We start from the raw sequence: 20,968 nt of genomic DNA, 5'->3' as shown, positions 1-20,968 counted from the left end.
AATTTGTGAGCAATGGCCAGCCGGCGTCAAGCAAACGATTTCTCCGCATTTTTTTCTATTTTTGAGTAGGGAGGTATAACAAAACACTTAATGACTGGTCCCGCGGGAAACAGTGAGTTTTGTTTCCCCTAGACTGTTCCCCTCGGCTTCGCCTCCGGGAACATTGAGGGTCTCGGGGAAACAAAACTGACTGTTTTCCTTGGCTAATCATTAAGTGCTTAATATCCACTGAATGAGATCTGATAATGTATGCGTAGTACCGAAAACTGCCTCTTAGAGGACCTCCCGGCAATAAGACCCCCTCCCCCACCCACCTATTATAGGCCCATCTACCTGTGAGTAAACTACGAATTCGAATTCATTGTTTTAAAGCTCGAGGGAGGTATAGGGGAAGGGGGGATGGGTCTAGATCGCGTTTCACGGAAAATGAAAAGGTCCTTTTACAATTCACGGCAAATAACATAGGCACAACACGTAACTCGAAAAAAAAGACAACATTTTTCACTCCAACTCCGACTGAGAATTTACGAGATTTTGAAACTTAATGTCCAAAGCACAGACTCATTCGACATCTTTGCCATTTCTCTGCATTGTTTTGAAAACTAACGCAGAGAATCGGATTGTCTTTCGTGGTTATGCAATGTTCATTACTTGATGATAGAAGTCAAAAGTAACAGAAAACGTAATCGAAATAAAGGTTCACGACGAATTCATCGTTTATTTCTCATTTCACTGAAAACTATTTTGCAAACTCCCCGGGGGTTGTAATATAACAGAACGGAGACGCTCGTCGGAAATTTTGAAGAACCGTTAAGAGGTACCACGAACCTTCTTTGTGGGTGTGGCTTGGAATTTTTTTAACCCCGAAGAGGTACTAATTCTAAAACGACACATGATCTCCTGTCGTATTTTTCTCTCGGCTCAATTATCCTAAAACGTACCGCGATAACTCCCGCTGTGAACATTTTGAGGCTGAACATCCGAAGAGGTACCAAAAGCACCTTTTTAACCCCTTAAAGGTGCGACAACCGAATCCTGCCCTGTGATTGGCTACACAGACGTGCAAAATGGCACTATCTTGCTAGACTACTAGTAGTCCCTCTTTCGCTTAGTCCGTCGCGCGTGACGCGAGAGAAATTCGCGAGAAAAAAATGGCCGCGCGAAATCCTGGGGGCTAGGAGCGTGCTCCTCGCCTCCAGGATTTCGCGCGGCCATTTTTTTCTCGCGGTTTTCTTTCGCGTCACGCGCGACGGACTAAGCGAAAGAGGGACTACTAGTAGTCTACTATCTTGCCCACTCGGGACTACCCGCTGTGTCCCTCAAGAAAAATTTCTCCCAAAGCTATAGAGTAAATCTTTTATTTACCAAGATTATTCGGTCAAGATGGCTGGATATTGGCCCCATTCTTTGTCTGCATCTTGATAGACCTTGACTCAGTCTCTGTCCATAAACATGTAAAAAAAGAACTTGGCTGATATCCAGCCATCTGGACCTCACGCTTGGTCAATAACCTGTATGTCTACCCTGAATTAAAATTGATGGTTCCAAGTGAACTGTTTGTGACGACAGTTTCATATGGTGAGCAAAATAACAATTTGGGTAAAAAAGAAACTACAAAATGATTTAAAAATTATAATCCCATTTTATTATTTTTTTCCATTTAACATTCCTAACCAGCTTATTAATTGCTGTTATTGACCACAAAAATACCATGCACAGAAATTCTCCTTTGAAAAATTACAACTAATTAATATCATGCCCAGATCCCACTCCAGAGTGTGGGAGATCTGGGCACAAGATAAGAAACTTGATATTCACCATGCATGCTGTAAATGTCCTGACCTAGTTGCACTAGAATTTCAATTTTACACTAACACAAGGAGACTTGTGAGGCCTTGCTGCCAGCAGCACAATAAATACAATATTCAAGTAAAAACAAGAGTCTGAAAATTGGACCCCTTTTACACAAAGCTGCTTAAAAAATTGCTAACCAGTACTTTTAATTAACAAGCAGAAGATCCCATTGAAACTCAAGGGAACCCACATAAGAAGACACTTGAGCAGTAAGATGGTCTCACAACTCTGCTCAAACATCCACTATTAATAACAGTTTATACAGTGGGTAGAGAAAGTAATTTCCAAAAGTCCAAGATTTATGATGACCCTCCTTAGGGAAGAGTATGAATATTTTTGGGAACCACACAATTTCAGTACAGGCATGCGTGTATGCCAGCTAAGACACAATTTGTTTTTTCTGCTCTGATTGGTTGAGCATATTGTCTGGCTTTATTTCATTTACCAACTTTACCAACGAAACATAACAGCTACAGTACATGTAGTTTAGATTCTGCCCTTATTCAGTACCTCACTGCCACATTGTTCAAAAGATTGTTTAATCTGGTAAAATTCTTATTTGCAGAGAAAAGTACTCTGACTTGTAAACAAAAGAAAGCCTGGCTAACATTAAATGTGAGGTTTTTGAGAATATCCAACCAAAGTAAGGACATAAGGTGGGGAGGGGAGGGAGGGCATCAAAAGCCAAAATTGAAAACAAAGAACATACTTAAAGCTAAACTGTGGGGACGGGGAGTGTGGATATTCTGTGGAACATACTCCTAAATTAGAGCTGAAAAGCTTGTGAACAACTGATCCATGAAGCAATAATATTTTCCATATTCAAGCCACTGTTTTGAACACTGTTCCAAACAATAATTCATAATTCATAGTGACTGACCTGAATCAGTCTGTCAAAATTTTATCAACGACCATAATTAACATTACAATTGGTGTTATTAAATAGACATGTAAATTAACCAAGAGCAAAGAAAGATCAAGTTATATGTACTAAAATTACACACAAAAACAATTCTTTAACTTGGAAACTTACTGAGACCTTCTTGGCTTTGTTTTTTATTATCAAAATTACATAGTGGAGCACATGTAGATGAACCACTTTGTCATCAACTGTAAATAATTTTTAGTCATAAATAATTACCGCTTTAATAATTCAAAGGAATTGTGCCACCAAGAGGCACAGTTTGTGTTTTTCTCTTAAAACTGCTCAAGCTGATCCTGCGATTGTTTATAAGTACCATGGAGCCAGATTATGGAAAGTCTGAAGAGCATTACTGTTCTTTTGCTCAGATTGGAAAACAAAAATCACTGGAAACCTCAGAGTAATGGATTGCATTAATTTAAGATGTAAGATGGTACACAAGGATTGACAAGAACTCATTAGAAAGCTACACTGTAGTATGGCTAACGTAGGAAAGGTTTATAAAGGAAAAACAGTCCAATATGATGCTTATGTTTTCAAGATTTGCCTCTTTTTTTGATCTGACTAGAATTCAGAAAGATCTTTTCATAAATTAAAGACTTTGAATTGCATTCTCTTGCTTAATTAAATAAAGTCAATGAAGGGTTCATGAGCTAGGCCTGTAAATCACAATTTTGAGAATACTGTACCCCTGGAGACAATGTTCCTTTTTGCTTTTAGAAATTTGGGACATTTTCCATCCTATCATTAATTTAATTCTCTGCTGCTTATTTTTGCATTATACAACCTCAGTTAGTTGTGCCTTTCCTTCTACCACTTTCCACAGCTGGCTTTCTTCACTATCGTCATCTTCATCACCTTCAGCAACAACACCCAGGTTCTCTAGAGTCTCAATGGCATGAGATTGTCTCTTTTTCATGGTGGCCTCTATTTGTAGCCACAGTATTTCCTCATCCTCAGCTCCATTTAAATCTCTGTTTACAATTCCTGGATCTTCTTTGGGTGAGTCTTGGTTGGTTTCAGGAATACGCCTCTTGTGGGTGAAAGAACAAACAATGACAACTAAATAAAACAACTATCACAAGCTCAATTTAATTACACAGCACTCCAATATATTCAGTATATACAGGGCTCAGCAAAGTGCTGTCCGGTCATTCGGAACAACTACATTTTCCTGTCAGGCATAAAACATTTTCACTCTAACTTGCCCAACAAGCAAGGGCCCAGGAAAGTTGTCTGCCAACCAATTAACAAAAGAGTGAACTAAGACTTGACCAGGGCAAGCAAAATTTGAGAGTTGCTTGTCTGAAGGGCAAGCTGGAATTCAAGTTTGTTTTGAGCCCTGTAAATAGTAACCACAATTTACTAACAGATTTCCTGTTAAAAATAATTGTTATCAGTATAAATAAATTACATGTATGAGTAGATAATCAAACTGTGAGCAGAAAAACTATTACTTTTTTATCTCCTTTTAATTTAATTTACAATATTTGTATTTTATCAGAAGTGGCCCCAAAAAATTCTTTGAAGCAATGGTTGACATTTTTTTTTGACACATTTCAACATCATGTTGCAAAGCAACATCAAGGCATTTCTTCTACTTTTCTCTTTAACAACAGAAATTTACCAGTAAAATGACAATGGCAGTTTTTAGTGGAAATACTGTACCACTAATTTTAGTTTAAAGCCAACCAAGAAATGATTCGCTATCACTTAATTAATACACACACAACGTTTCTTCATTGGTGCCAGATTCATCTTGAATCTGGTTTTACAAGTTTACACAATTTGCATTACATTCACACATTGTGGGCTTTTAAAAATGGCTGAGTGAACTATTTCCATAGAAAAAAGTTGATCTCAAATAACATCTTTATGAATATCAGTTAAGATAAAATACACTGTATGAATTTGGCTTACCATGGGGGCTTCTGTATCTAGTAGTTCATCAGTTTCAGAGACTTGAGCTGTTCCATTAACATCAAAATCACCTCTTGTAGACAACTCTTCGCTATATTGAAATGACACAGTCTCTTGTTCAAGTTCATTCTTTGCTGATCTGTCTGAGTTGAGCGTGTCCATTGACTCTTGCTCCACAGTTATTAAATTAGATGACGAAGACACATCCACCTCATGACTGCTGTTTGTTGATTCCCTGTGAAATACTGGTGAAGTAGAAGAATGATCTCCATTCACATGCACCGGACGGAAAGTTGATTCATCTAAAGGATCTATACTAGAAAATGTTGTACTGTCTGATGAAACCTTCACTGCTCCTGAAGAATCAAATTCATTGTTATTCTCTTGTGCCTCGTCAGCATCAGCAACAAGGATTGAAGAATCTTCATCTTCGATATGGCCCATTGCACTTTGACTGCCTGAAACTCCTTTGACTTTCTGAAGGATTTCATTCACTTTTCTTTTTGTATCTTCTGGATCTGTTGTCTCTTGCTAAAATCAAATAAAGATAACTAATTTTAAACCCTAAAAAAAGTTTGTCAAGACAAAAACAAGGAGTGCATTGCATGGCCATAAACAGGGGTTTCATCAATCGCTGGGCACTGAACAAATTGACCAGTTGTGAGGATGATTTTGCCTGCCTGGTTGACCATCTAGAGGAAAGCTCTTCTTAAAAAGAAGTTCAGTTCAAAATTGTTTACCAGTCTGTCAAAACCAGTTGCCCTAAGCTCCCGCTGAAAACGTTAATGAAACTCCTGGAACTATAAATCATTACAGCATTACAAAAGCATAGTACCGGTAAGAGTATTATTAAAAAAAGGCAATAATCATAAACGTGCAAACGATATAAAACATTGTATTCTTGGTATTGGACTGGAACTGGCTTGCAATGGAGGCTCACACGGGGGAATATCGTTAAAATGGGATTAATGTCATTTGCATTTGAAAAAATCCCCGCCTTATATACCAAGAATACGAATATGGACCAGGGCTAGAAAAAGTACTGTCCGGTTGTTCGGAACAAGTAGATTTTCTAGGGGCGCAAGTAACTTTTCATTGTCACTTGCCCGATTGGCCATAGCTCAAGCAAGTTGTCTGACAATGAAAATAAAAAAGAGAAAACTCAGACTTGCCCAGGGCAAGCAAAATTTGAGAGCTGCTTGTCCAAAGGGAAAGATGGAATTCAAGTTTTTTTCAAGCCCTGTGGTCTATTGAACAACAAGAAAAAATGATAAATCTGTAGGAGATTGAAAATATTGCTGGTTTGTTAATCCTTAAACCTGCCATTTCAGCAAACTAGGATAACTAAAACACAGACCTCCAAATGTACACAAGAAAAAAAGGTTTGTAGCAAGGAAAGGTTAGGAAAGATGGTGGACTAACAACTATTACAAAAAAACTGAATCAGGTTAGAATAATGGTAGGTACAGCTTGCCTAATGGGCAAGCCGGTAAAGTGGTTTTCTTTGTACCCTGAAAAGTATTTGAACAATCCTTTAGGAAACCTACATTTCCCACTGCAGATGAATTGCTTTCCTCTGTGGTATTTGGGCTCGCAGTTTGTCTTGTTCTGCTCATTATTTGCTCAACTCGCTGAAACAAGAGAAGAAATTGAAAGAACTCAGACATCATTCACGGCCTTATAATGAAACATAGTGTTTAATACATCTATCTTTACTAGGTTGGTAGTGAAAGGTTAATTTAGTTTAGTCACAGTGACACACTCATAAGACAAAGTGAAAAGGGACTGGGACAATGAGGGTTTGTCATGTTTGGGTTCTTCTACACACATTTTACCATTAATGGACCAGTGCTCGATTTCAAAAAAATGAAACATCATTATTGTTCTGTTTTTAATATGTTGAGTTAATTCCTCACTCCTTACCCTTTTTCTCTCTAGTCTGGCAGCTTCCTCTTGTTTTCGCCTCTCTTCCTCTTCTTGTGCTTTCTTTTCTTCCCACTCTCTCATTTTCTGTTCTTCTTCTTCTTTACGCTTCTTCTCAGCAGCAGCCTTTTCAGCATCCTCTCGTTCTTTTTTCTCTTTCTCCTCTGCTGCGATGCGCAACCTTTCTTCTTCCTGCTTATGAAGAAGCTCAGCAAGCTCACGCATCCTTGCTTCTTCTTTGGCCTCCTCTTCAGCCCTCTTCCTTTCCTCTTCTTCTTTTCTCAACCTCTCTGCCTCCTGTCGCTCCTTATCCAGAGCAGCTTGTCTCTCTGCCTCCTCCCTTGCTTTTTTTCTCCGTTCTGCCAAAGCCTGCTTTGCAGTTGCTTCATCTGTAACTCCCGCTTTATGCTTTGTTTCAGGTTTATGGCTTTTATCTGTTGTTGGTTTATGCTGGCCAACTTTGTGAATAGAACTAGTAGAATGAGATTTGGCTAGTTTTCCTGCAGGTGGTATCAATGATTCTTGACTTGTACTGTTTTTAGAGTTATGGTTATCCAGAGTCAGAGCTGAAGAATGTGTCGACGTTGACCGCATCCTAGGCTTGGAAGATGGTCTCTGTTGCAAAGAGCCACCACTGCCTCGGCGATTTGCTGCAGATGAGCTGTTTAAATTGCTTGCTGAAGCAGACTTACTTCCCACTAGAGATTTTTTAGGTTGCAAGCCACTGGGGGTGGTAGCTGGAGACTCTTTGGGTGTTGAGCCTCCAGATAAACTGTCAGCGCTATTTCGAAGAGGACTTCTTGCAGTTGTAGCAGTAGAAGGTCTCGCCAGTGGCTTTGGTAATGAAGATGGCCGCTCTACAGCACTGCCTGGTCGCTTAGCACTACCTTCCTGAGGTAGTGTTGGAAGTTTTCTACCCGTACCGGGTTTTGAAAGTGATGCATTTGGCTTAGAAACGTCACGTTTAGCGGCCTGCTCTTTTAGTGTAGCCCACCTTTCTTTCTCGTCCTCCTCCTTTTTCCGCCTCCTCTCTTCAAAGGCGGCTCTTCGTTCCTCATTTTTTCTACGCCTTTCTTCGGCCTGTTTTTCTCGAAGCAGCTTGACTTTTTCTTGTCTTTGATCAAGTGGAGGAGGATCTCTGCCACCACTCAAATTTTCCGTAGATATAGCTCGCCTCCCTGAAGTCGCTCTACTTGCACTAGTAGGCCGAGATTGGGCCGACATAGACTTCGAAGGCGAGGGATTCAATGAGTTCGCAGAAACTTTGCTGCCACTAGTACTAGACGTCGAAGCGGCTGCTAAACATAAATCACAACACACAAAACATTAATCCTTGCCAACAAAGTCTTCACTTTTAGCTAGAAGACAATAATTACTTAAGCTCAAGGTTACCTTTCTTTGCTCGAAATGCCTCAATGGACATCGGTTCTTGATTTGATTCAGCCATTTAGCTAAGTCACTACGTCGCGAGGTGTGCCGCTTCAAGACAAACTTGAGAGCAAACCGGTCCCTTCAGCAACGCCTGGCAGGTAAATAATTGATATGACAACAAAGTTGAAAAGCATCGAGCGCATATCCCTCGTAATCTACGGTTTTCACACCAGAATACATGTGTACAAATTTCACTAAAATCAAAATGGAATATTGAAAAGACTTATTCCTTCCATATTTTTTACGTAATGTTTTAGACCTCGTTGCTCACCAACCAATCACAGCAAACGTGTTCAGGCACGTGATTAGTGATTTTACCGCTGAAAATTTTTTATGCTGGCTCGAAATCATTGCCGGTCACCGCCATTTTGTCTAACAACACACACTCGCATGTGGAACGTCCTTTCAACGAATCGAATCTAGGGAAGATCGGATTTAGGAGACACCAGAGGGAGATTATGGAGACATTGTTAGAGCAGCAAAGGAGACTTCATGAGGAAAGGGAAAGACTGGAGAATTCTATGGCGGAGGAAATGCTACATAAGAAACAGTCGGTAAGCTCAACCTTAACTTTCTTTCATACGAACATCGCGCGATCATGGCTTGTAAACTTATTCTTATCCTGTTTTTCGGTCTTATTTGGCTCATGTAACACATGTAGTCAATGTGATGGTGGAGGAGTGGCGTACAGGAAAACTGTCAAGTTGGAGATTTCGGAGATAGAGTCATTGATACTGTCAAATGCGAAATATAAGCTTACAGTATTTTACAAGCAGATTACAATTTACTTTTCATTTCAAGTTGTATTTTATTTGACTTTTTCAGGGTCGGGAGCAGATTAATGCTGACCATCAAGTTAAGATTTTATTGGAGGTAATGCTCCATTTTAGGTATATGTTGTAGGTAATTTTTTTCTTCAGGTAAATTTGATTTTTACCTAGGTAATATTTTTTTAACTAGGTTGCAAAGAGGACCAATATTTGAGATTGTTCTTCAAATTTGGAAGGAATTGGAAGCAATACAAATTTCTGAGAATTTTTCTTTTTGGGGGGGTGCTGTTTAGTCTCAAAATCCCTAAGCATGAAAGGAAGATTGGAAATGTGTTGCTTATAGGTCTCTTTTAGTAGGCTAGAGAAACATCGTCATGTATGCATATGAGCGCATTGATTACCTTTTCTGTGCTTGATTTCTCTCATGTATACAGCGATCAGCCATAGCTGCAGAAAACTTGTCAAGCCTTTATGAAGACAAGGATAGGTAAGACTATTTAGTAGCAGACACTTGTGGTAATATGGGAATGTAAAAAAATTATTTATCACCAATTGATGAGCTTGGAAAAGGTGCCGAAAGGATTGTCAAGCCAGGCAAAATATGATCCTAGAGCAGAGCATTGAGTGTAGGTTTCTATGGGAACCCTGAGAGCAGCAACCACAGGGCACTGTCACACTAACAAAATTAGTAGAAATACGTGCCACTTCCTATACTTATCATAACAACCAAAGTGGAGGGAAGTGATGGAGCAAAGGCACGCCACAAGCACAATAGCACTTGAACTAACTGTATGTTCTAACACAGCTAGAATGCAAAACATGTAAGTCCTGCAAAACCCCATGTGAGACCCCAAATTGAGCTCAGGCACCCCAGAAGGTCACTCACCAGCATTGACTTAAGTCAGACTTTGCCTAAATTACATTTAGCCACCTAAGTAGACATATAGCATAATGTTTAGTTTATTTGTCTCTGGATGGGGTTTTCTGGTGTGAGTTTGAGCCATGGCCAGAGTTAATTTGTTGTATTCTCAAGGAAACACACTATCTTCATGATCACAGCATCTCTCTTTACCCAGGAACTTAGTACTGTGGGACTGTTAGGAAAACATGATATGTACAAACTGCGGTATTGAAATCAGGGTAACATGTAAGCTCCATGGGTTTCATTAACATTTTCAGCAGGAAGGCAACTGGTTGTCACAGGCAGGAAAAACTTTTTGAAGTGAACTTCTTTTTAAGGTAGAAATCTCCTCTAGATAATCAAACCACACATGCAAAATCATCCTCATGGACAGATAATTTGCCTGGTGCCTGGCCCTTTTTGAAACTCCTGAACTTGTGGAACCTCTTATCCTTCTTGCTTCTTAAGTCTATGGGACCAGAAATACTTGCTACACGTACATGTCTTTGAATCATTGCTGAGAAAGTAAATTGTGCCATGTAGTATTGTGAATTCAAGCTGCTTTCTGTTTTTTGCTAGTTTACGCAAAGAAGAAGTGGCAGCCCTGTCTGGACCAAACGAGTTTGCTGAATTTTACAGCCGTCTTAGAAGTCTGAAAGATTATCACAGAAAATTTCCCAATGAGGTATAGTTACCTGTCCTTAATTACGGAAGTCACAATACTAATAATAATTATTAATTTCTCATTGGTCTTATATGTTGCCTACAGTGAGGTCTATTGCGTTAGTGCTGCATCATTCTGATTTCATGAAATCATTTGGGTTAATTCTCAGTAAATTATTATGGGAAAATGTAGTTCCTTTTATAGAATTGAACTGAAGGTTAATGCCAAGCTCAGTGACTGTCAGTAATGACAAGATTTTAGTCAGCTACATGTTATATATTTCATGATCATGGGGCAACAGTAAATATCCAGACTCCCAGATAGGGTTGAACCTTATACGTGTACATTGTATGACCTCCAGTGTACCGGTAGGCGGGATGTTTCACTTACAGGTTCAAATCTCTTTTAGAGGCTCTGGCTTTCTATGTCTCCAATTTTCCCACACTCATTTCATAGCTCATTGATTATCAGATCTCATTGGCTCCTTTTATGTTTGCTCTTCCAGGTTGCTGAACCAATGCAAATGGAATTCTTGAAAATGAAGGAGGCGCGTGAAAACCCGTCAGAAGAACTGCAAAGTAAGAGTTCCTCAGTAAGAGAGGTTAAATAGTTTGTTGTTTTCAATTGGTCAACTGTGTTTGTTGTGGATGTGTTTTGTCAGAACAAAAACAGTTTCTAGATGAGAAAGAAGTATAATATTGTTATCGACAATTTTTTATACATTTTTAAAAGACTACAGAGGTACTGAAGGTTTTCTTATTTTTTCTTTCTACAAAAAAAAAATTGTAGAAAAGGTTTTCTTGCTGTTTCTTTGTTTGTTACAAGTAACCTTGCTAATAGTTGGATAATTTTACACTGTACATGGTTACTCCAGGTGTCGAAGACATATAAGTGTACATAATTTCCATTATGGCGATGACAACATTGATATTGATGTATTGCATTTTTATCAGATTGATATTTTTATTTTGCCTCTGTATGTACATTTAGATTTAGTGGAGTTTACAGATGAAGAAGGATACGGAAAATACTTGGATCTGCATGAAGTTTATGACAAGTTTCTAAACTTAAGAGGAGTAGAGGTACATGTATGATTTAAGTTTGATGACATGTATAGCACACATTTATCATGTTACACCTGGTGACAAATTAGATCTAGAGGTCATGAATCAATAGCCTCTTTCTAAGTTGCCTTATTAAGCTTCTCTCAAAATGAGGCTCAAGTTTAATTTACATGGGAATGAAATCTCATTTTCATATGAAAAGATGGGCACCAAGACTCGCTTTGAGATAGAGGCTAAAGGTAATATGAAAATGGCCTGTTAGAAGCATTCATTTACCAGTTACTTTTATGTACTAGAAATTTGTATCATAAACCTTGATAATGAACACTGGGCTTGTTTTTTGTTTACAGGTTTCAACTGACTAGTTTTTGGAGAGACCTATTTTTTTAGGGTATTATTTGTTATGTCAAACATTTCTGGGCTTTCACTTGAATGGCACTTTTTGCTTTGAACATTTGGTGGGCCTATTACCAGTGAGCTTACGATCTGAGTTAACCTCAGTGGGGCTCTCTTCTCAGTATCTTTGAAATCAGTGATGATCATGGCAAGCAGTTTTCACTTTTAGTGTAACTGGATCCTCTCTAAAGTGTTTCCTTGTTAGAGATTATAGCAACTGAAAATTTTAAACCATTAACCTTAGTTAACAGAGTTTGGGTAGTGTTTGGTTGGTAGAAGAAGTTGTCACCCTCAAGAGTTCCTGACTGCTGTGATTTGACTGTCAAATTTTTGATTTTTTGGCCAAGTGTTTGAACACTAATTTAAAAACTACATATACCAGAGGTGGTTGCTTTATGAGAAGTGGTCACACAGGGACTCAGGTTTAACGTATGTAACATGTTTTTTTAACTAAAGCATTTTGGTTACATCCTCTAGCGAATTGATTACCTCACCTACCTGGAAACATTTGATAGACTGTTTGACATTGCAAAAGAAAGGAAGAATCCTGAATACAGAAGGTGCGTTGGCAAATCTCATTCCTTAGAACTCTCCCACTCCTCTCTCCACCTATAGTTTAATAATCAAGCTGTAACTCTAGATGTCTGAAATCATTGGTGGATTTTGAGTTAAGTTACTTTAAGTTCTCCTTCTTTCTTTAGTCTGTGAAAACAGAAATTTCTTGCTATAATAATGATAAGTATTTTAGTCAGTTATTTGGATTGCCATGTGTACATTTTATAAAATTAAATTTATTTATATAATATATTGAATTATTCTTGCATTTTGCTTGGTTCTTGCTTATGATCTATCTGAGGACAGATGTGTAGATGACCTAATTTTAATTTATTAGTTTGCAAAATTAGTCAGGCCAGTACTGTAGACTGCAAAACTCAAAGTGCACCTGTAGCTTAGAGAGGAAGGTTTTTACTTGTAATTGTTATTAGCCAGCAACAACTTGACAGTAACTTTTGTCTGTCTTTATTAGGTACATTGAAGCTCTCCTGGACTATTTGTATGATTATACACAGAAGGTCTTACCGCTTTATGACTTGGAAGGGGTACGATTTTTGTTCTTGTTTACATGTAGTCTGTGGTAGCATTTCTAATCTTCTCCTTGGTTTTTTTTTTTTTTTTTTCAACGGACCTGATTAACACAAATCTTGTGATAAGTAACTTGTTGGTGTAGGTTGATAACTGTGTGAATTCTCTGTCTTTATCTTCAGTTGATAATATTTACTTGCATTATTTCTTCAAATAACTGGTATTCAGTCCAGTGTTGTTTCGATTTCCTTGTTTTGTCTTTAATTTAAACTGTCTTTTCACTTCAAATAATTATTTTTATGTTAACTCTAGGAACTTCTAAAAGTCATGTCAGAATTTGAGGCACAATGGACAAATGGGACCTTTCCTGGTTGGATGGTAAGTTAACAAAACGAAATATCTCAATTTTGTTACTTACAGTTGTCTTTTGCAATATAGATCTGCCTCTGCTTTTATCATAAACAGACAGGAAATAATTCAGTCTTGATAATTCTCACTTTCTTACAAAAAGGAAACTCAATTGATTATTGATCATGTTGTGGCAGCTCAATAACAATGTTTTTGCTGAATCATCTACAGAAAGATGCAAGCAGTGCTTTAGCACATTCTGGGGCTCATCTGGACTTATCTGCATTTTCTTCACCAGAGGTACGTGGATAATAGCCTTATTTTCTTTATAGCTGGGCCATGTGTTTGTTTTTCTTCCTGTAATTGCCTTGTTTCTTTATTCTGACTGCATTTTATTTTTATCTTTTTGTCTCCCAAAAGGAGTTGGCCTCCTTGGGACTGGATCGACTTAAGCAAGCTCTTCAAGCCCTAGGCTTGAAATGTGGAGGGTAAATATAAATTATAGCAGTATTAGAATTTTACCCACTGTTAGAGTTTAACTAAACAGGTGGAGTGGAACTTGATTCTTGAAAAGTCTCAACTGAATTGTGCCATGTTTACAATGTACATGTAGCTGTGCTGCCCGTTAAAAACTCGTTGCATATGTTGTGCTTCAATTTCACCCTCGCATACAACCTATGCAGTATATTTGGAATTCCTTCCTTTTATATTTATTATCATATATTAACATACACTTGAACAAAGGCAAGTACAAAATTGTATCAAGGGTGAAATTGAACCACAACACGTGACACTCGGTACCCTATTCATAGCCAAAGATGTAATATTTAACAATAAGGATTAGTTTCACTGAGTTTGGAGTTAGGTGCTTTTGCCAAGTTACTATCATGATTATCGGTTGAGTAACGCATGATGAACGTTTGGTGAGCAGGTTTTAACATTCAACTTGTGTTATTGCTCCATTTCCAGTGCCAACTTGTCAGCCTTTGACGTCATTGGCAGTAAAGCATGCAAAATTGCATGCGACAATATTGTTTCCACTGGAAACGAGGAAAGTTGCCCATAGCAACGCTGTAACTTCAAGTCCAAAACTTCCTCACCAAAGTTCTGTTGCACCTTACTCAACTGATATTCGTAGTAAATGACTGATTTTTTTTTGTTTTTGTTTTGTTACTTTAGAACACTTGACGACAGGGCACAAAGACTATTCAGTACAAAAGGTAGGGCCTTTAATAAAGAAACTCATGTTTAATAAAAGTACAGACAGGCTGGAGTGGCCATTTCTTGCTCATTTGCAAAAGGAAACTAAAACGATAAGTTGAATTTTTTTTCTCATCTTAGGAGTACCGTTAGATCAGCTGGAGCCCTCTGTTTTTGCAAAAGCCAGGGCAGGCAAGGGACGGGATAATGCACAAAAACAGAAAGATATTGCTGCCATTGAGGGTCAGATTTACCACTTAACAGAAATTCTTGGAGTAAGTGAGAATTTATTGGCTCTTGAGAGGCCCTGCACAGAGAATAGATTCTGACAAGAAAACAATAATGAACACATATAAAGTGAATTCACAACAAACAACAAAATCTAGAGCATCTAAATCTCCTCATTATATTTAATATATTACAGTTCATGGCATCAATTCCTAACAAATTCAGAAATAAGGACCACTGAAGGAAAGTTAGTTTGCTGTATTACCGTATCTGCACTGGCAAAAATAGTGACATTTTGAAAAATAAAATAAAATATTTCTACTGTGGCCATCTTGCTGTTACATGCTAACATGACTTACTGATCTTTGAAGATCACGAAATATGACAGGATTTGTCAAGTTTAGCCGTTTAAATTTAAGAAATGTGTAAGGATCAGGTTCTAAAGAGAATTTGAGGTGTTTGCAGTGACTGAATTATGTAAGCCTCTTCTTCTCGTCGTTTCCGTCCTTAATACCTCTATATTTATTGAGAAAAAAGTAACAATGAGGCCCTTCAACAGATGTAGCGTACAATTAATATAAAATGCCATGGTTTATCGTTTTACCTTAGGAACAAAGACAAGCCACGCGGGAGAATGTTGAACGTAAGCAGGCACGAACATCAGATGAATTGGAGGTACAGCCGTGCATATTTAATATGTTTTATAGTGTATTTTCTAACAACTGATATACTTCAAGCCTTCTGCGTGGCTCGTTTTGCCGAGAAACCAAAAAAATGAGTTGTCAGTAAGTTAACGTGAAGTACGTAATACACAACTCAACATGTTTTGTGTTTTACCAACTTACAAAAAAATATTTTTACACTTAAAATCCATTCTGCATAAAGTTCGCAATATACGCGTACGGTCTCAGTTCAAATCATATCGCGAACCACTCGCTGTCAATAAATCGGTGCACCATATGCAGGAACAACGTTAGCCAACCAACTGTTCTTAGCCTTCGGCAATCTTTCTTAGGTGGTCGGTCGTCGGTTGAAATTGGTTTAACTGAACATTTTTATGTGATTGTTATCTTGTAGGAAGAGGAGGAACACGAAGAAGGTCATGAGTCAGATTCTGATGATGAAGAAACTGTTCTTTATAATCCTAAAAACTTGCCTCTCGGGTGGGATGGAAAGGTAATGTCATTGTCACTATCATTTTATGATGATGCCAGATTTTGACCAAACTGTTCACCTACTAACCATACTTGCTGTTTCTAGCCAATTCCTTACTGGCTGTACAAGTTACATGGGCTAAATATCAGTTACAGTTGTGAAATATGTGGAAACTTCACGTACAGGTATGAAGATATTTACATTAATATGAACCGACAATGGGGAACAAAAGAGTAGGCACTTCAGCAGAAATGCTATTTTTAGCGTTTGGGAAAACAGTTCCCCCCTTCCTTCCTCAAACAGTGTTGGTTTATCTATCTCCAAGACTACACAGTCTAGAGCTCTATGTAGACTACGTTGAATTGGGAGGCTTAGAGAACCAGAGAATTGTAGCTAGATGCTTTTGAAATGGAATAAGGGATATGAACTACCCTTTGATTTTTTGATTGGATTCTTGACTGCGAGACGAAATGAGCTACTCGTTGTCTTAGTGATTTTCGTTCCTTTGTCCGGCATGACGACGTTTTCATTTCCACCCCTTGTTAATTTGAGAGCAAGAAATAAAAAAGAAAGCTTTCGTCCCGTTGTGCAGAGCGCACAGTTAGTGTTACTTCTCCACAAAATGAATACACCCATGCATTTTCTTTCCTGCAGGGGTCCGAAAGCATTCCAGAGGCACTTTGCGGTATGTATCTTTAATTTGAAGTACGACTGTTCCAATATCACGTAGTTAATTTTGTGTTTGTACTTGTGTCGCATACTCGCCATTTGTGAAAGTGTTTTAAAACTTTTTCAGTTTCTTGGAACTTATTCATTTGCTATAGGGGGCCTTATTTTGCGCTTCAGGCAAAGTCTATTTTTGCCTTCTGATATTTGTTTCCGATATGGATTTGGTATACAGAGAGAATTTGAATTTGTGATCTGTAACTGTTACAGATCAGCACAACTTCACGTTGAGTACAGAGACACTTGCTATCGATCGACAGAAGGCCCCTTTGATCGTGCTTACTTTTTGTCACTAAACTTTGAGCTTGAAGCCAACAGTAATTCATAAGTGGAAGTGGAATACAAGTGAGGAAAATGAGAAGTCTGTTAAAGGCTTCTGGTAAGATGAAGTGCTTGTATTAACGTTAGGTGGCCTTGATTCTTTCACAGGAATGGCGTCACGCTCACGGCATGAGGTGTCTTGGAATCCCAAACACAGCACATTTTGCCAACGTCACCCTGATAGAGGATGCTGTAGCATGTACTATTGACTTATTTTACTGTTACATAATCAGACACCGTAAAATTCCGAAAGTATCGACCCTCGTTATTTTCGGAATTAGTAGCTTTTGCGCCTCACCACTTTCGGGGGAGGGGGGTGAGGTCGTTAATTTCGGAATCTATGAGCCGTCACAATTTCGGGTGGTACTTTCGGGGGGTCGCTGCTTTGGGAATTTTGCGGTAACCCAGTTATAACTCTTCCTTTGATTGGTCGATCTCTGTGTAAATCATTCACGCTATATAAACAATATCCTTCGTTCAATTTCTTGCTCTTCTCTTGATATGAAAGCACATTAGTTCTCTCAGATCTTAGCGCCTTTTGTTGTAATGACTTGACCCTACTGGACCCAAACCCACTTCAGTGGATGAACGTAATTAGAAAAACACTCGATTAATTTCCATGTATCCTTCACGTGTTTGGCTCTTCTTGTCCTGGTTTTGCATTTCACTATTTTAAGTGATTTTCGCTAAGTGTTTTCGTTTTTCTTTTCGTTTTTTTTTCTATTGAGAGTTTGTCCACGGGTTTTCTTTTATATCACGGAATTCAGACTTAAATGACAGATTGTTTGCGTTGTTGTTTTACAGTGTGGCACAAGTTGAAGGCTGTCAAAGCGAAAGAACGCTGGCTCCCTGATCAAGAGGTGAGATCAATTTTAAAAAGCCCTTTCTTGTAAGTAACCTTTGAAGAGCTGAACCTTGATAATCATGCTCAACCATTGATTACAAGGTAAAATGTCACCAGAAACTATTCAAAACTCGATGAAAACCACGTTCACCTGCGTACCAGTAAATGAAGTGATTGCTTTGTTTTCTTATGTTTATTTTGCGGATCACGTGATATATTCTTATGACCTCCATACCTAACTTTGCATTGATCATAAGCAGAAATTATATAACGATCACCGCGCCTGTCATCCTACAACCCAAAATAAAACCTCATGGACTAATGTATAGACTGCGGGTAGTCCCTCTTTCGCTCAGTCCGTCGAGCATGAACGTAGATAAACCGAGAGGAAAAAATGGTCGCGTGAAATCCTAGGGCTAAGAAACTTCTCGCCCCCAGGATTTCGCGCAGCCATGTTTTCCTCGCGGTTTTCTTTCGCGTCACGCACGACGGACTGAGCGAAAGAGGGACTACTCGTAGTCTGACTGATGCATGAATCAAAACAATGATCAGTGAAAGACTAAATATTTCCCATTTTGCTCCACTGCAGGAAGAATACGAAGATTCTCTTGGCAATGTTGTCAACAAACGAACGTTTGAGGATCTCAGTCGCCAAGGACTGTTGTGAGAATATCATCACGTTGTCGTACCTTCTTGTCGCCATCTTGGAAACCCCTAGTTTTGGAATGTAACTAACCGGTCTCAGGCTTTTAGTTGTAAAGTATGCTTTAATAAACAACTCTTTTATTTCATGTGTATTAGTCATGAAGTTCAATTATGTTGCAAACTGTCAAAAACATGTAGCGAAATTTATGTTACATTACTTGCAAAAAAAATTGGACCATTTTAATTTCGGACGAGAAAAGTGTCCGAAATTTTTTAGCTTCCGAAATTTTAAGCGTCCGGAATATTTGCAGCACAGTAGAAAACTTTTAAGTAGCTCCAAAGCCGCCAGTTTCCTTTATGCAGCGAGCTCTAGTTGAAACACGGATTGAGATACGTAACGGCTTGATAGAATTTTTGTTATTTTCTCGTCGGCATATCTGTACAACCTTGAGGCTCAGATCATTTTTCAGTCTAAAGCGCGGTTTGTAGGCGTAACTTAGCTTTAGCTTTGTTTAAGCAAAGTGTCCGAAATTTTTGTCCGAAATGAGATAAAAAGTGTCCTAAAATTGTACGTCCGAAATTTTTTGCAAGTAATGTACGTAGTTTCTCGGGGTTTGTCTTCTTGCCGTGTTCCAGTTGAGTTACAAAGACAACGAAAGATGAAAGAGCTTAGCAGCTGCACTGTTAATTGATTACAACGCCTTATCACTGGTTACAGTTTGGATGTGTCTAGTCTTGCTCAGAATCTGATTGCTGTCTAGCTTCACTCTTGACAATTACATAGTCTTGATGGAAATACCCCCTCACACCGTCACATGTCCCCTGAAGGGAAAAAGAAAAACAACAGTATTCGAGATTTAAGATTCAAGATTCTGTTCATTTGCCTTTTTACCTAATATATTGATTATTTATAAATATTTCAATGTATAGCGAGGTGACCTCTAGAAACCACCAGGCTTATGATTCAGGCCACCTCGTACGTAACAATACGGTTACATAGATAGTGCTACAGTGTGCGGCTTTGCCAGTTCAGTAATTATTTTACTAAAAACTCTAGCGGTTTTTTTCTTAAAATTGGGAAAACTTGACAAAGAAGTGATTGTAACAGGGAGGGAATTCCAGCTATTTGGACCTTGGTAAAGAATTGTGAATTTTTTCAGATTAGTCCGGCAATGATGCACGCGATAATTATTGGCTGTTCTGGTGCTATAGCCATGAATTTGACTGTTTGTAAAAAACAAGTTGAAAAACAGTGGTAATTCGAGGTCGAGTGAGTGTCGTGTTATCATTAGATAAATGGATCTGCAGACTTCTTTGACAATGTTATGACGAAATTCATTGTCATTAAGAGGACAGACGCATGAGAAACTGACGCCAGTTTATTTTTACAATAACAAACTGTCGAATTGTTCGCTCTCGCTCGTGCACGCATTGCGTAAATTTTAAATTCATGTGTCTGTCCGCTTACTGACAACGAATATTAGCCAACGAGCGCGTGATCATTTCTGCAGTTATTGTAAATTCCTATTTTATGGTTGTCAAATCCATAATAGACCAATTTCGATACATTAGAATTCAGCCCAACACAATGGACCTCAGCACGAGGCTCTGGGGAATAAACCTCACTAACTCTATAGTTACTGCCCAGAGCCTCGTACTGAGTGTTTTCACAGATCTTCAACAGCACGAGAAGAGCATTTGAAAAAGAAACGCTTTAATGCTAAAGAGATCCTAACCGTCGCGTTACATGATACAACTGACTAAGGACGCATAAATTACGACACACTTATTCATGCTCTTATTCACTCATGCACATTCTTGTACGTGCATTCTTGTACACGCTGAATCTTAAGGCTGAATTTTAACTTATCGAAATTGGTCTACTCTCACGACTATCACTGTAGATAAGTTACTTTAGGCTTTTAATGCGTCTGCTTATGAAAGGAACTGCGCTATTTTTTTAATTAAGGCTTTATTGGGTTTCAATTGTCTTACACATATAATTGCAAGTGAAGAATGATCATCGCAGTTAGTTTTTCCAATTTAAGCAATTGGAAAGAAGAAGCCTGAAAAAATCAGGGCTTCAACGGGATTCGAACCAGTGACTTCCGCGATACCGGTGCGATGCTCTACCAACTGAGCTATGAAGCCACACATTGGGAGCGAGGTCAATTAATTGAGTTCATATCTTCCCGTGAGGAGTGAAATGATGTGAAGTTTATGCTTAAATTGGAAAAACTAACTGCGATGATCATTCTTCACTTTCATCCACAACCGCAGTTCATATATGAATTATTTCATATAAACTTCACAACATATAATTGCGTAAAAAGAAATTAAAAAACAAATTCCCTAAGGAAGAGTAGTGATAGTAAGGAATAGTTAAAATTGTTATAAAGTTAAAGTAGACTATCTATCGTGTATATACTTTGTGCGAAGTTTATTTTAATTCTTTTTTTTTTTTTTCGCACGACCCTATAAGGTACTAAGTTTTAATTTTAATCGTGCTTAAATAAAGATTGTCTGTCGGTCGGTCGGAAGGTTTGTCTGTCTATCTGCCGTGAGCAATGTCT

The 20,968-nt window shown here is 38.3% G+C and overlaps 3 protein-coding genes across 4 annotated transcripts in view; 1 reads left to right on the top strand and 2 right to left on the bottom strand.

Annotated features, from left to right (window-relative positions):
• Positions 1 to 1,622: 1,622 nt before the first annotated feature.
• On the bottom strand, positions 1,623 to 8,289 carry LOC110049401 (uncharacterized). Of its 2 annotated transcripts, none has more exons than XM_089283104.1 (5): positions 8,012 to 8,289; positions 6,620 to 7,917; positions 6,244 to 6,327; positions 4,697 to 5,227; positions 1,623 to 3,809 (listed from the first exon to the last, which is right to left on the bottom strand). In XM_089283104.1, the coding sequence occupies exons 1-5, from the start codon at positions 8,064 to 8,066 to the stop codon at positions 3,555 to 3,557; spliced, it is 2,223 nt and encodes a 740-aa protein (XP_089139230.1). In that variant the 5' UTR covers positions 8,067 to 8,289; the 3' UTR covers positions 1,623 to 3,554. The 2 variants fall into 2 exon arrangements, with proteins under 2 accessions (XP_089139230.1, XP_089139231.1); XM_089283105.1 differs by having other exon boundaries at positions 6,620 to 7,914.
• Positions 8,290 to 8,378: 89 nt separating this feature from the next.
• Positions 8,379 to 18,541, top strand: LOC110049400 (splicing factor 3A subunit 3-like). Its single transcript, XM_089283106.1, has 20 exons — positions 8,379 to 8,604; positions 8,876 to 8,923; positions 9,255 to 9,307; positions 10,301 to 10,406; positions 10,891 to 10,963; positions 11,376 to 11,467; positions 12,323 to 12,405; positions 12,873 to 12,945; positions 13,241 to 13,306; positions 13,508 to 13,576; positions 13,697 to 13,764; positions 14,456 to 14,496; positions 14,618 to 14,751; positions 15,314 to 15,379; positions 15,782 to 15,880; positions 15,965 to 16,044; positions 16,514 to 16,544; positions 17,015 to 17,105; positions 17,711 to 17,766; positions 18,340 to 18,541. Exons 1-20 carry the CDS (start codon positions 8,509 to 8,511, stop codon positions 18,415 to 18,417), a joined length of 1,503 nt encoding a protein of 500 aa, XP_089139232.1. The 5' UTR covers positions 8,379 to 8,508; the 3' UTR covers positions 18,418 to 18,541.
• Positions 18,542 to 18,597: 56 nt separating this feature from the next.
• Positions 18,598 to 20,968, bottom strand: part of LOC110049399 (uncharacterized) — a 10,679-nt gene continuing 8,308 nt past the window's right edge. The window contains exon 12 of the mRNA XM_020755194.2: positions 18,598 to 19,217. Within this exon, the coding sequence (XP_020610853.2) occupies positions 19,125 to 19,217 (93 nt within the window). The 3' untranslated portion in view covers positions 18,598 to 19,124. The remainder of the gene's footprint in view (positions 19,218 to 20,968) is intronic.

The sequence above is a fragment of the Orbicella faveolata genome, unplaced genomic scaffold (genome assembly GCF_042242905.1).
Source record: "Orbicella faveolata isolate gen_17 unplaced genomic scaffold, um_ofav_v1 contig_12, whole genome shotgun sequence".
Taxonomy (NCBI): domain Eukaryota; kingdom Metazoa; phylum Cnidaria; class Anthozoa; order Scleractinia; family Merulinidae; genus Orbicella; species Orbicella faveolata.
This window is presented reverse-complemented; position numbering and strand designations above follow the sequence as displayed.

Bases quoted from the DNA above. Each gene is read 5' to 3' on its own strand.
- LOC110049401 (XM_089283104.1), bottom strand. From the start codon at position 8,066: ATGGCTGAATCAAATCAAGAACCGATGTCCATTGAGGCATTTCGAGCA. The intron at 6,328-6,619 runs GTAAGGAGTGAG...CTCTTGTTTCAG, and splicing joins CCAGACTAGAGAGAAAAAGG to CGAGTTGAGCAAATAATGAG. The intron at 5,228-6,243 runs GTAGGTTTCCTA...ATTTGATTTTAG, and splicing joins ATTCATCTGCAGTGGGAAAT to CAAGAGACAACAGATCCAGA.
- LOC110049400 (XM_089283106.1), top strand. From the start codon at position 8,509: ATGGAGACATTGTTAGAGCAGCAAAGGAGACTTCATGAGGAAAGGGAA. The intron at 13,307-13,507 runs GTAAGTTAACAA...AATCATCTACAG, and splicing joins GGACCTTTCCTGGTTGGATG to AAAGATGCAAGCAGTGCTTT. The intron at 16,545-17,014 runs GTATGTATCTTT...ATTCTTTCACAG, and splicing joins CATTCCAGAGGCACTTTGCG to GAATGGCGTCACGCTCACGG.